Source organism: Lolium perenne, chromosome 1 (assembly GCF_019359855.2).
Source record: "Lolium perenne isolate Kyuss_39 chromosome 1, Kyuss_2.0, whole genome shotgun sequence".
NCBI lineage: Eukaryota > Viridiplantae > Streptophyta > Magnoliopsida > Poales > Poaceae > Lolium > Lolium perenne.
Genome location: NC_067244.2, coordinates 63,152,268 through 63,166,271, shown reverse-complemented (window position 1 = coordinate 63,166,271; position 14,004 = coordinate 63,152,268). Strand labels below are relative to the sequence as shown.

Here is a 14,004-nt window from a genome sequence, read left to right as displayed (position 1 = left end):
CTGGCCCGGTTGGACCGGGTCCCTGACCGGATGGTCCGGTTGGACGGCGGCAACCGAGTGCAGGCCGGGTCAGCCGGTCACCAGCCCGGTCTGACCGGACTCCTGACCGGTCGCGCGCCTACTATATATTGGGGAAGGGATACCCCTTGGGGTCATCTTCCCCATTGTTCCCCAACCTCCAACCTCCATGGCCGGCGCCCTGACCATCTCCACCACAGCCTAGGTCCTTCCCACCGCTAGTTCCTCCCCAAACTTCACCCCACCGTAGATCGGGGTCTCTCAAGCTTCTTCACCGAAGGATTTGGTCCTTCTCGAGTTCGTTTGGGAGATCTTGGGGATTTGGCCCTCAAGCCCTCTTCACGTGTTCTTCTTGCTCACTTGGGCACCAAGGACAATGTCATCGGGTAAATCTCCCTTCTATTCCCTCTCCTTCTTGCTTTCCCTCTCCCATTGCCACATGTTGAGGAAAGTTGAGAAAACTTAGGGTTAGGGTTAGGGTTTGTAAAGTCCTCATGCCTTTAGAGTGTCTCACATCACAATGCACTTCTCCACTACATTGCTATAGTCTATATTCAAGTTTATGAGCTTTTGCATGGTTTTGTGGTAGAAAATCTGGGCACAACATCACAACTCGACAGACCCGGTCACCCGCCCAGTCGACCGGCCGCTCAACCGGCCGGCCCGGTGCATGGCCCGGTCGACCGGGCGCAAACCGGCCTGTCCGGTCTTCTGCCCGGTTTGACCGGCCTGTGCGCCGGGTTGCCCAGTTTTCGCACAATTTCATCACTACACTTGGATATATGCTATGCTCTTTTGGTTTCTCTCTTACTGATGACATGTACACTTACCCCACTACTATCCATGCTCTATTTTTCTCATTCACAGATAGTTGGAGTGGTGAGAACAACCGTGGCAATGTTGCCAAGCGAGGAAGGACTGTTGACCCTCCCCGCCGTTCTAGTAGTCGCGCACCACCTCAAGCTCATCAAGGCACTGACATTGGCAGCTCAGCCCGGGGTAGAACCAAGTCTGTTGCTACCAAGCACAAGGATAAGCATGTTGCCCAAGTGGATGATGAGGTAGTGCCAACCATCAATGTTGGGGCTGCAAACCGTCTTGAGTGGCAGGAATGGAGGACAGTGAATCCGTATCGCTTTGAGAAGCCAACTTACACTCGTGCGGACAAGGCATTCTGGACCAACACACAAGCAGCCCTCTGGAGGGTTTCTATGATTCTCATGAGTATATGAAGCATGGTAATATTGTATCACCCAAGGCCATCAATCCTGACGAACTTGCCTTGCATGATGCCACAAAGTATCGTTTTGTGGTTCAAACCTTGAGGAATATGGGATTGTATGACCTTGTGTGCCTCAAGCCTGATGATACCCAAGATGATCCTACCTTTTGTCCCCTCCTTGTCCGTCAGTTTCACTGCACTGTCTTCTTCCATGATGATGAAGACCGCACCCTCACCTGGATGACCGGCAAGACGAAGTACTCATGCTCCTACTCTCAGTTCCGTGCAGCTATGGGTTGTGGTGATGACAGTAATCCAGGGTATAGGATTCATTCACGGTCCAGGCTTACTAGGGGTGACATCTCTTTCTGCTATCCTGCGAACCCTTCGCCTGGACCTCCCACTATCTCTGGGATGTACTACTCATATCTAGTACTTGCCAAGCTGTTCCGTGAGAACCTCATCAGCAAGTCTGGCGACCACAGTGAAGTCCGGAACTATCACCTCAACTTGATGTATTATTGTCATCCTGACAGGGTCAGGAAGATTGATGGTTGTGATCTTATCTACTGTGAACTGAAGAGAGCAATTATGGACCGCATGACTCCCAACTACGCCCAGTATGTTCAGCGGCTCATCAACTACATTGTTCCCGCTCCTCGGAATGTTATTGGTGAAAAAGTCATCATGGAACCATTCAGGTTCCCCATTCAGGAGGCCACTCGTTCAGACGTTCCCTCCATGATGCCCCCCACTGAGCGCCGTTCCAAGGCACACCATGATCATGATGCTAGCTCCAGTCACTCTCGGCGCTCCCAGCATGGGGCCGCTCGATTCTTCACATGCATGTTCCAAATGTGCAAGAACAACAATGATGTTGCACATCAGACCCTTTCTATCACCCAGGAGACACGGAGGCGCCAGAATGAATTCATGGCCTCAAGGAACCACCCTGTTCCTCCTCCTGGACCTAAGATGGAGCCTGTGGTAGCACCTCAGTGGGAGATGCCTCTTCTTACCGATGAGATGCTCCAGAATTTCGACTTCTCCGTGTACGCTCATGGTGCTCTTCCTACTAGGACTGCTCGTGCTCCCACTCCTACTGCTGATGATGCTGATGATAATGCGGGTGATGATAATGCGGGTGATGATGATGCGGGTGATGATGATGCACGCGAGAGCTCCTCCTCGCTTGGGTTTGGTCACTACTGATGGGTGCGATAGCATCTCTCCTCTTTTCTTCGCCTTTTTGGTGTTCCGATGCCAAAGGGGGAGAAGAGAGTAGAGTCTAGGATCACGGGGTTCTTTGATTGCCACAAGCCATGGGAGTTGCTTTATTTGGATTTTATATGGCTTGTGCTTGTTTACTTTGAGTTTTTCAAGAACCATTTGCTATTTCCAATAATTCGTGTATGGATGTATATGGACGACTATTATGTGTGCTACTCTATGTTAGGATGATTATGTGTGCTATGCTTATATATCTTGATATGCACATCTCCATACCATGCTTGTTTCCTAAAGATATTGGGGGAGCTTCTCATGTTTCACAAATGGTGCACTTTGCATTCAAACGCAAATTCTCCAAGTGCACACATTATGGGGGAGCTTTCGTAATATCTTATATGGAATCAAGGTTTAGAGCTTATCATAATATCTATTTGTGACTCTAGCTTGGTTTGTCATCGTATACCAAAAAGGGGGAGATTGTAAGGGTATTTCACCCTTATCCATTATTTTGGTAACGATGACACCGTGCTAAAGTATTTGGCCTAATATGTTTATAAGGATAATCTCAGGTATTAGGCAATGAGGCGTAAATGGTGTATCAAAGGAACAAGAAGGCTAAAGGAGACCCCCCATTTCAACAACAATCAAAAAGGGGTTACAGGAGAAATCCGGTCACCAGCCCGGTCCAACCGGGCCAGCAACCGGCCAGTCCGGCGTGCTGGCCGGTCAACCGGGCGACAACCGGGCTCCAAAGGAGGAGCCAGCAGATCCGGTTTGCGCCCGGTCAACCGGGCTCCCGACCGGCGGGTCCGGCGCTCCGTCCGGTCGACCGGGCGGCAACCGAGCGACAACCGGCCACCAACCGGAGAAGCGCCAGGACGACGCAAAGAAGCTCCGGTCACTGATCCGGTCTGACCGGCCTCTGGACCGGGCTGTCCGGTCTGTGGCCCGGTCAACCGGGTTTGTCGAGGAAAAATGCTGAGGTGGCAAGTGGCAACGGCCAGATTTTGAAGAACACTATAAATACCCCTTCTTCTACCTTGGAAGGGTTAGGCAACATACTACAAGCTGTTCTTGAGCTCTCTCTCTCTTACTCCATTGTTAGAAACACCAAAAGCCTCCGATCTCCCTCCTCCTCCACCCAAACTCAAATCCCTCCGGGGAATCACTAGAGGAGGACCCGATCTACTGTTCTACCAAGCCAAATCTCATTCCCCCTCGTATTCATCGAGAAGCTTGCTTCCTAGGGTTCCTTGGAAACCCTAGGTGGGCAAGAGGAGTCCGGAAGCATCCGGGCTGTGGATTTGCTCCGGGCAAGATTGTGAAGGTTTGGAGGCTACCTCAAAGTCTACCACAAGTGAGTGAGCTATTCCTTCGTGGGATAGGCTCCGGAGAATAGGGTGAGCCTTCGTGGCGTGGGGAATCCTTCGTGGGACCTCCACCCCTCCAAACGTGACGTACCTTGTTGCAAAGCAAGGGAACACGGGAATACATCCTCGTCTCCGCGTGCTATCGGTTATCTCTAACCGAACTCCTTACTTGTGATTTAAATCGCTCGAGAGAGCCTTCGTGCTCGAGATAGTTGTATCTTCATATAGGTTGCTTCACCTAGTTTGCATTAGGCTCATCTTTATATTCCGCAAAGCCTAATATTGCAAAGAAAGAATTAAAATTTGTAGAAACCTATTCACCCCCCCTCTAGGTTTACCATCTCTATACTTTCAAGTTTCAGTTCTACTAGGCACGAGGAGGGAGAGGTTAGCCTTGATGGGCAGGTGGTACCGGAGAGAGACACTTTTCGATATTTGGGGTCCATGTTGAAGAAGGATGGCGATATCGATGATGATGTGGGCCACTGAATCAAGGCTAGTTGGATGAACTGGCGCCAAGCTTCTGGCGTACTCTGTGACAAGAGAGTGCCACAAAAGCGAAAAGGCAGGTTTTATAGGACAGCTATCCGACCTGCGATGTTGTATGGCGCGGAGTGTTGGCCAACGAAGAGACGACATATCCAACAGTTAAGTGTAGTAGAGATGCGCATGTTGAGATGGAGATGTGGCCACACAAGAAAGGATCGGGTACGGAATGACGATATACGGGAGAGAGTTGGGGTAGCACCGATTGAAGAGAAGCTGGTCCAACATCATCTCAGATGGTTTGGACATATCCAACGGAGGCCTCCGGAAGCGCCAGTGCATAGCGGACGGATAAAGCGTGCTGAGAATGTTAAGAGAGGTCGTGGTAGACCAAACTTGACATGGAAGAAGTCCGTTAAGAGAGACCTGAAGGTTTGGAATATCGACAAAGATTTTGCCATGGACAGGGGTGCGTGGAAGTTAGCTATCCACGTTCCGGAACTATGACCTGACTTCGAGATCTTATGGGTTTCAACTCTAGCCTACTCCAACTTGTTTGAGACTGAAAGACTTGGTTGTTGTGGTTGTTGTTGTGGTTCATGATATTCATACAACGTTTTCACCATTTGAAATTACCTTTATGTTAAGATCTCATTTATGAAATTTGTTTAGTCTGACTTCATGGTTAAATCTATATATGAAATCACGGTTTGGCATTGTATGCTCAATACTCCTTTGACCCATAATAACTGTAGGAAGTTAGCAACTTTGTACTAAATCCCCGAAACTTATTATGATCAGAGGGGTATGAACAAGTTTTAGCAACAAAGTTTGCTCGCTCATTCATCATTGGTTCGTTCTTGGCAATACAAGTACTCCCTCCGGTTCATATTAGTTGACTCTAATATGGATGTATCTAGATATATTTTAGTTCTACGTACATTCATATTATGAATCGGAGGGAGTAGTAAAATGGATTCAAATTATGCATTGATTTTTCTTTCAAGTGAGCAAAAGAAACCAGATGCTGCCATTGCTTTTTTTTTTGTTGAAATAGAAATAAAATGGAAGTGATTGAATAAGTTGGGTCGCCCATGAGAACGTATCCCATGAACAAGAAGCATCTATGCACCAGCTGCACCTAGGCTATGTGGACCTTTGGATGAAAAATAAAGGTATCAGATCTGAGCATACAATGTGGACTGCTAGTACATTTTACAAACTAGACCTTCTAGCATTGTCAAATTAACCGAAAAGTCCTCTACAATCCCATCGCCTCTCCTTGCCCTCTCCTGTACTACAAGATCCATTTTTGAGCCGTTTGTATTCTTCATACGAGTATCTCCTATCCTTCCGCTTCCAACAGCCAAAAAAGACAGACGAATCTCACTCAAACATAGCGAATGTAGTCTGTTTCATAGTAAATATAAAATGGCAAAATAAGAGTGGTGCCATGCATGCCTATCGATGGTTCCTCTGCCTCGAACAAACTTCTGAGAGTTTGCCACGCTGGTGGGTACGAAGAGAGGGTGGAAGAAGATTGTGAGAAGAACGTGCTTTGGTGAGATAGAGTTGAGTGACCAGAGAGCAAACCTAGCTGCCAACACTTGCCACAAGCATATTTCATCTCCATGTGTGCTTTTTCTTCTAATCTCTGTGGGCCTTCTAGTTGCTACGATGGAGCTGAATCGTTACATGGCATGTTGTCTTTGTCTTTTCGTGTTAGTTTCTTGTGTCATTGGTACACCTTCTTGTGTCCTTGGTGACGGTGTACCAATGGTGGGGGCGGTGTCATATGAAGTAATGATCTCTTGGCTCCATCCTCATGCGCGTAGCCTTTACGACTAATGTCTGGGAGCTAGTGGTGTATTGTTTTCTCCTATTTTGTCTTGTCATCATGGTCTTCGATATTATGCTTCCATGGTTGGTTATAATGGAGCGGTTCGACGTCCTGCCTTTTAAGGGGTGTATCCCTATTCACGTTGCATGTATATTCAAAAACTATATGAGATATTCTCGTCCCTTGTGGTAGTGGCTCATGTGGGCATGGGGCTATTCAAAAACTTGAATGTTATATTAAAAAAAAACTTAAATGTTAGTGAAAGCTTGTTCCGGTACTGGTGACGGATCTAGCGTCACAAGAGTATGGGAAAACCCGAAGACTACTCGTCGAATGCCATTTGCCCATGAAAAATGTTCATTACTTCATTGTGTGCTACGGTTCAATGATTAACCAAGCTAGAGCCCGACACTAGGTATGGCATTCTATGAGTTTTTGAGCATTTATACATAGAAAACATCTATGGAGTACACCTGATTGATGGAGGTAAGGATGATTGGCGTGGTGGGGTGTTGGTGGGCCAGCGATGTGGGTTAGCACCGATATGCTGAATGCATACATTAGTTTCCACGTTTTCATTTCATGTTTATAAATTGATCGATGTTTCCGTAGGGGCAAACATGTCAGTCGCTGGTTTTGGGGTTTGTCGGAAATTGCCAAAAACGCCTTATGTTCTGGAACAGAGGGAGAGTATCTGATATAAAGTTTTCTCTTAAAATTAGATTCTTTATCATGAAAAGGAGTGTTGGCAATTCAGAAAACGGTAAACGAAGTAATGAAGTGATATAGTACAAAGTTGTATGTGGTCATGTGGATGATTAATTGGCAACGCGAATTTCAAAATAACAAAGTCAAATATTTCGCCCGGCTTTGTCTAGAGGTGAGAATCGCGTCTGGCGCTTTCAGCCTTGCAGGGGAAGCCAAGCTACGTACACGTGACAACTGACAACACCGTGCTGATGCTTCCCACCCTCATCCTTCCGCTGGCACTGGGCCCCACCAGATTCTCCTGCCTGCCTGCGCTGCCTTGCATTGCAAGGAAGAGCAGTGCCACGCCCACGCACCGGCACCCATCATCTCTCCTTCCTCTTCTTCGCCGTACCAGCAAGCAACGCAGTCCTCCTCACCGCCCCCCGCATCGATCCACCGGCGGCGCATCCCAGAGCGGCGGGCCACTTCGAGGAGAATCGACCGACCGTCCACCCACCATGTGAGAACCCGCTTCACGCCCCATCCTTCTTTCGTACTTCCCGTTCCCTTTGCCGTTGTTGCGAAGATCAGTCCGCGGCAGATCTGATATGCTGCCTGTCCTGCCCACAATTACTTCCTGCGAGCCTGTTAACCACGACGAAGAAATAGCCTTGGATCCTTCCTAGTGCTGCTAGTCAGTGGCTCGTCGATGGCCTGTTTGGACTTTTTCTTAATTTCAATTTTCCCAAAACGTTTCCCTGTGAAATTTCTGCAGAACTTTTTCTAGAAGCCCATACTGGAGAAGTGGGAGTATCGATTTGCTCCCGAATGCCTACTAGCAAGGAGCAGCTATATTAATTTACTGCATCCTGGTTTTATTTAAAAAAATTACCATGAGTATTTCTGCTTCCTCCTGCTGAATTTTGAGTTGTACTGGCTAGTCACAAACTCTAATTAATTTACAGTAACTAAATCTGTCAGAAAACTATGAATTGGGTAATCTGAAAGATTTTTTTTCTCTGTGTAATGTAATTAAATAAATAATAATAATAACTAGGCTCTGTCCACACTCGAAGTTAAGGTGGCCAGTGAACCGGATTAGATGAGCCCATGCATGCGTGCGTTGTACATTTCTTTGCACTCCATTGTTTAGGTTCTGGGCCCGGTGACAGCTGACATGCATCTTACTCTTTCTTGATGAGTTGTGAGTCGCCTGAGTGCTAACTCGGGTTGAAGAATCGATCCCCAACTCCTGTAATGACAAATAACTCTCTAGCCTGATCACTTTTTGATACTCTTGATTCTTAAACATCTCATGTTTTATTGAATTGTGATAAACGTGTTACTGATATCATTTAGCACATGATCTGCAAATAGCAAGCACGAACAGGGGCCAACCAGGGTACTCCATGGTCGACGACAAGCTCCAGGAGCACCGGATCTCCGCTTCCCTACGCTGCCCCGGCTGTGGCCATGAGCTGGAATGCACACCGGTACATATATTACAACATTTCTCTTGGGCGCGAAGACAAAATTAGATCTCTCTAGTGATGTTCATTTTTGGGTTTATGTCCTGTGGTTGCTGTCACAAGAAGGACATGGCCGGGCTTCCTGCCGGCGTCAAGTTCGATCCAACGGACCAGGAGCTGATCGAGCACCTGGAGTCCAAGGTGATGGATGGAGGCTCCAGGGCTCACCCTCTCATAGATGACTTCATACCCACCTTACAGGGAGAAGATGGCATTTGCTACACCCATCCGGAGAAACTCCCAGGTGAGTAACCATATATGCATCCTGCCGCTCTGCACAAGTACATGCGTCCATCAGTACTGGTTACTAGCCTACTACTGAGATTTAAGTCTAACTCGGTTTCTTCTGTTTGTTGGTTCTGTGTTCTGGTTCTACCATGGATAGTTATTATAGTTATTGGAATCTTGAATATGGCATATGTTTTGTTTTGAAGAAAAACAAGAATATGTCATATTCCGATATTGTCCATGATCTTGATGTATTGCATCTGCCATGCTTTCCTAGGTGTTCTCCACGTTGATTGGGTTGTGCACAGGTATTCATTGTTTATGTAAGGTTGTGCCTAACCACCCTTTATCTCCATTCCTCATGATGAAGAGATGCTTCGGAAGTTTCCAACTTGCGTTCACTCTTTTCTCTCTTTCTCTCTCTCACTCAAAAGGTTAATTAATTGGGGCATAGAATTGAGACGTGTTTTCCTAACCTGGGGTGTACCTGCACCCCTATTCCTTTTACATATTTCGGGTGTGCCATTTTTAGCAAAAGATTCTACACAAACTAGTACTAAACTTATGTTTACACCCGTTTTTTTTTAAAAAAAACGTATGTTTACATGTGGACTTTCATACTGAAATAATGTGCCGTCTGTGAGAAACAGAAAGAAATACAATTCTATGAAATATTTCTGGTATACCAAAAATTCCACAAATGAGACAGCCAAACACATGTACTCATGTAGCTAGAGCTTGCCATGCAGTATAAAAGAAAAAAAGTCAAGCATGTTTGCAGTATGATTAAATCAAGCTACTACTTTATTCTCTTGTAGTTTGGGATCATCCAACCTCTTTTTACTTGATTCACCAGGTGTAACAAGAAATGGGCAGAGCAAACACTTCTTCCACAGACCATCCAAGGCCTATACCACCGGCACAAGGAAGAGAAGAAAGATCCAGGCAGAGCGTGACCTAGCCAACAGCAGAAATGGCGCCGAGACACGGTGGCACAAGACTGGCAAGACGCGGCCGCTGATGGTGGACGGACGACAGAAGGGGTGCAAAAAGATCCTAGTCCTGTACATCAACTTCGGCAAGCCCCGGAAGCCCGAGAAGACCAACTGGGTGATGCACCAGTACCACCTTGGCGACTTGGAGGACGAGAAAGAGGGGCAGCTGATAGTGTCGAAGGTCTTCTATCAGACTCAGCCGCGGCAAAGCGTCGCTGCTACCACGGTGGTGGCACAGGATGAGCGTGCAAGGGACAGCAACAAGGAGGTAGAGATGCCATCTGGGTCAATGCAGAATGGACTCACTGCCTATGCGTTGGCCGCTGCGGCTGCCGTCCAGATGCAGGGACAACCGCCGATGCTGGATGATGAGGTAATTTAGCAAGCTAGCTTGCGCTATACTCACTTCTAAAAACGTTGACCAACGGGGGAATGATCCCTCCCTTGGCTATACGTTGTTAGGTAGGATGAGACTTTCCCGGTTTATTCGCCCCTGCTGCGAAATTACCGCGCATGGGGATTCGAACCCGGGTGGGCTGGCTGCGCACTCGCATGCCTTGCCACTGAGCTAGAGCTCAGTTCTCAACTTCTGAGAATTCGTTATAGATATGTCGTAAATTACTGAGTAACTCAGGATTTGTGTATACCATCCCTATTCCATTAAACCAAAATATTTTCATTTAATAATCAACCGCAGTAGTATGCTTGCTACTAGCCTTTTGGCATAGTTTGTATGATTAGCACCCTTGTATGAATAAAGAAATACCTAAAAAGCTAAAGAACAACAAACATCACATGTATATGGAGTTATGGACCCCGTTAGTTCCAGCTTAACATCAGTTTTACCCAGAACACAAGCAACCTTGGGAGCAAAATGTTGCGTCCACCCACCATGAAAACAAAGAGTGTACCAGGAGGTTTACTGTCCAATTCAACAATTATTGAATGCCATGGCTCCCAACTCATTTCCCATGAAAATGTTTTGAACGACACATAATAGCCTTAAACGACTCATTAATCGACTTTTACATGCATGACACACATGCAGGTTGGTGCAGACCATCAAGTGATAGTCAATCAAGAAGGAGAACAGCAAGATCACCACCATCTTCCATCACAAAGCCATATTGTCAGCCATAATTTGCAAGCGGTGCCTGTACCTGCCACGTGCCCTCTTACTGGTAAGCTGGCGAACCTGTTATCAACCGTAGCATCACCTGCAGTTCAACATACCACAGTCGTCCTCAACAGCCAGCTACGCTCTCCTGCAATGGTACATCAAAAACAAAAAATTCAGGTGATTTTTCTAGTCCTTAGTTTATTTTGCCCCCCTTTGCTGAAAACATTACATGCAGTACTTGACTCATGTAAAGGATGTAGTATGTAGCAATACCACTCTTCTATACTCTAAATGAAATGTTCTAATGATCAGATTTCTTTCTGATTTTCATTTACTCCATTGCCCTCTCTTTCACTTCATAATGTAATTCTGTCATTCCATTTCAAGATGAACAATGAAAAGGAGGGGCAAGAGAAACAGCAGCACAAATTTTATCATAAGCCTGCTGGCTTAGAAGGACTGATAATGGCCTGTAAATCAGCAAGTACAGCAGAAGTAAGCTTTCTTCTATATATCTTCGAGGCTGCTCAAGGGTCTTCTGAAAATTGGAGTGCCTCATTCTTGATTGTTTGTAACATCAAATGAACATTGAGCAAGCCTTATTCACTGAAATATAAGATCTTCACTCCTTAGGACATTGTGTGTAGATTATTCTAACACCATATAGGCATGCCCACAATATCAGAATGTGGACAGGGAGGAAGAGATAATAAAATTTTACCTCCCTATGGAATTCAATTGGATATGTAAAAAACAAAAGAGCAACTTCGCATTTAAAAGCATGGCCATACTTTATTACTTTGTTAGTTCTCATAGCCACGTGTTGCTTGCTTCCCTGATTAATTCCTTTATAGACAATTGGTAGTTGTTCCTTCATTTCCTCTTGGCGAAAAAGTGAGATTTTTTTTGTATATGTTACTCTCATCAAGTTTGCGCCAAGGGAGTAGTTATTAACCCAACATTCTACATATGATACTGTACCTTTTTTTTTGCTTCTCTGAACATTTCCAGTTGATCATAAATAGCCTTTTTTCCCTAATTTGTATGCTAGTGTTGGCACTTTCCAGTTTGAAAAGATTAAACGGGACAACTCTTGCTTTTCATTTGAAACCGCGCTGAATTTTTTTATCAACTCAAGCCTAGTCATGTCATTCATTTTTGCATAAGCAATCATATATTGATTTGGAACTAGCATTTGCCGGTAGGTACTAATTAGTACTATAAATGTATGTTGTTTGAAGTTGCAATATTTGGAGAGCCTTATGATTATGGTCATATCCAATTGCCACTAAATTCATGTCTTTGAATCCTCAAGACATCCTGGCACTTCCTAGATGCTCATATTTTTGCATTGCTTCTACCATGTGGCGCAGGGATCTTCAACTACTCCGCCTGAAGAGACACAATGGCCATACCAATACTGGCCTCCTGACAATCAAGATCGACATGGGTAGCATAGAAGATAAACTGGCTGGTGATGATATCATTTTCTTTAAGAAATTATCTGATTCTAACGAAGTAACTGACTCCTAAGTACAACATTTCATGCAAAACTAGGTTACTGCATTCTGCAGAACTGACAAGTACTGTAAGTAAGTTAGGGGTAGAACATACGATCAAGATCCCTCGGGGGAGAGATGATCTAAGTTAAATTAGGCGATGATGCAATTATTTCAACGCACTGGTTTAGCACAAATTTTAGATGCATACTATATTTTTCTCATTTGTACAAAATAGTACTCCTATAGAAGGTTGCTTCAATTGTCTTTGCTTTTTTTTATATATATTAGAATCATTTGTGCGTATTGTACCCAAAACAGTGTACAGAGGCCATGGAGGACTGCCTCCCACATATAATATATAAAATATTAAATTGTATGATTTGACCTAGTTTAATGAAACTTTGCCTAAAATCTAGCATATTCAACAGGTGAAAAACTAACATAGTGTTGAAGTGTAACACATTTGCAGGCTTATTTTTGGTGGAAAAAGTTGTTTCCTTCATCAGCCAGTCATCAATCAAAGTACTAAAAGGCGATATCGGTATCAAAATGCCATAAGAGTATTGCGAAATGCTAGCGCCCTAAGTCGCTCTCCACCGATATTGAAGGTTACCGACTCGTAGCAACCTAGAAACATGACCATCATCTCTCAATCCCCTCGCCGCCGCTGGAGTAGGCCATCTGATAGCGGACAACGATAACAAGGGGCTCCCCATTTCTCCCTTGTCCCCCTCCCAAGCTTATAGTATCTTCGCTCCCAGCTTACCGGTTGAGCCGGTGCCATGATTGAGACATCATGTAACAACAACCTGCCCTAGGGTGGGCTTATGTCTTGGACCTTCGGCTTGAGCTTCGGGATCATGCCAGTGGGGCATAGCTTTAGGATGTGCGGTCTCACTCATTTCATTGTGGCACAAATCCAACGGGGCACAATGTGGGGCTGCTCGTTTTCTTTGGAGGCTCCCTTCCTTCATCGTAGATCTAGTAGGAGTCATAAATTCTATGATCACCGTAGCCTGAGTACCCATTTTTTCGTATGGAATCGAAATCGATGAAGTAGATCCGATCTGTTGAATTAAAATCCCTATAGTGAGCGCCCGATGCCGTATAACATTTTGTTCGTGTATCACAAGGTTATGATATGTTTACGTGTTTTTTTGGCCGTTGGGCACCCTCGAGACATGTAATGGCCCTACTCTTACTTGTGTTGGATTATAACTCAAATGAAATACAACAAGTTTGGGCCCGACCGGACGACTATTGTGGATCAAACTAAGCAAGCTGCTTTAGATCACAAACGGCTTCTCGCTATTGTGTGCCTTGATGCATGACTTGTGTAGAACCTGGTTATCTTACGTGATCTTGGTCCTCTTATACTCATGCACTGTGGCAGTGACCTCCTCTCCCTTGAGTCTCCATGAACTAGTAGCTAGAATTTCCGACCACCTACGAGTAGGACTCAATGGTGAACTCTTGTCAGGGTTAGGTTTCTCTCGCAGCGACGGCCGATGTAGAATTTTTCTTCCAGATCCCTCCACCTCGCCACTGTACCTCGAACTCGGGCTGATCCAGGGGCGATCTTCGTATCGCTTCCCGGCCTCGGCTCTCGTGTGCCGGTTTGAAAGAGGGTTTAGGGTTAGGTTGTCATGGTTCACCATGGCAACGTATCCAACGAAGGTGTCATCAGGTGCATCCAGGCAGCGGGTTCTAGGAAAGATGATCTTGAGGAGATGATGAAGAATCTGGGGTTGAGGGAAGAAGATCTAGATGATGT

General features: G+C 45.6%; 1 protein-coding gene across 6 annotated transcripts; it reads left to right on the top strand.

Annotated features, from left to right (window-relative positions):
* Positions 1–7,167: 7,167 nt before the first annotated feature.
* LOC127295422 (NAC domain-containing protein 75) lies at positions 7,168–12,405 on the top strand. Of its 6 annotated transcripts, none has more exons than XM_051325394.2 (7): positions 7,168–7,376; positions 8,216–8,349; positions 8,452–8,629; positions 9,470–9,981; positions 10,657–10,905; positions 11,116–11,223; positions 12,102–12,405. In XM_051325394.2, the coding sequence occupies exons 2-7, from the start codon at positions 8,266–8,268 to the stop codon at positions 12,180–12,182; spliced, it is 1,212 nt and encodes a 403-aa protein (XP_051181354.1). In that variant the 5' UTR covers positions 7,168–7,376; positions 8,216–8,265; the 3' UTR covers positions 12,183–12,405. The 6 variants fall into 6 exon arrangements, with proteins under 6 accessions (XP_051181354.1, XP_051181346.1, XP_051181339.1 ...); XM_051325386.2 differs by having other exon boundaries at positions 8,449–8,629; XM_051325379.2 differs by having other exon boundaries at positions 7,251–7,376; positions 8,234–8,349.
* The last annotated feature ends 1,599 nt before the right edge of the window (positions 12,406–14,004 follow it).

Coding starts and splice junctions, on each gene's coding strand:
- LOC127295422 (XM_051325386.2), top strand. CDS start 8,266: ATGGTCGACGACAAGCTCCAGGAGCACCGGATCTCCGCTTCCCTACGC. Junction 8,350..8,448: donor ATGAGCTGGAATGCACACCG/GTACATATATTA, acceptor TGCTGTCACAAG/AAGGACATGGCCGGGCTTCC. Junction 9,982..10,656: donor CGCCGATGCTGGATGATGAG/GTAATTTAGCAA, acceptor ACACACATGCAG/GTTGGTGCAGACCATCAAGT.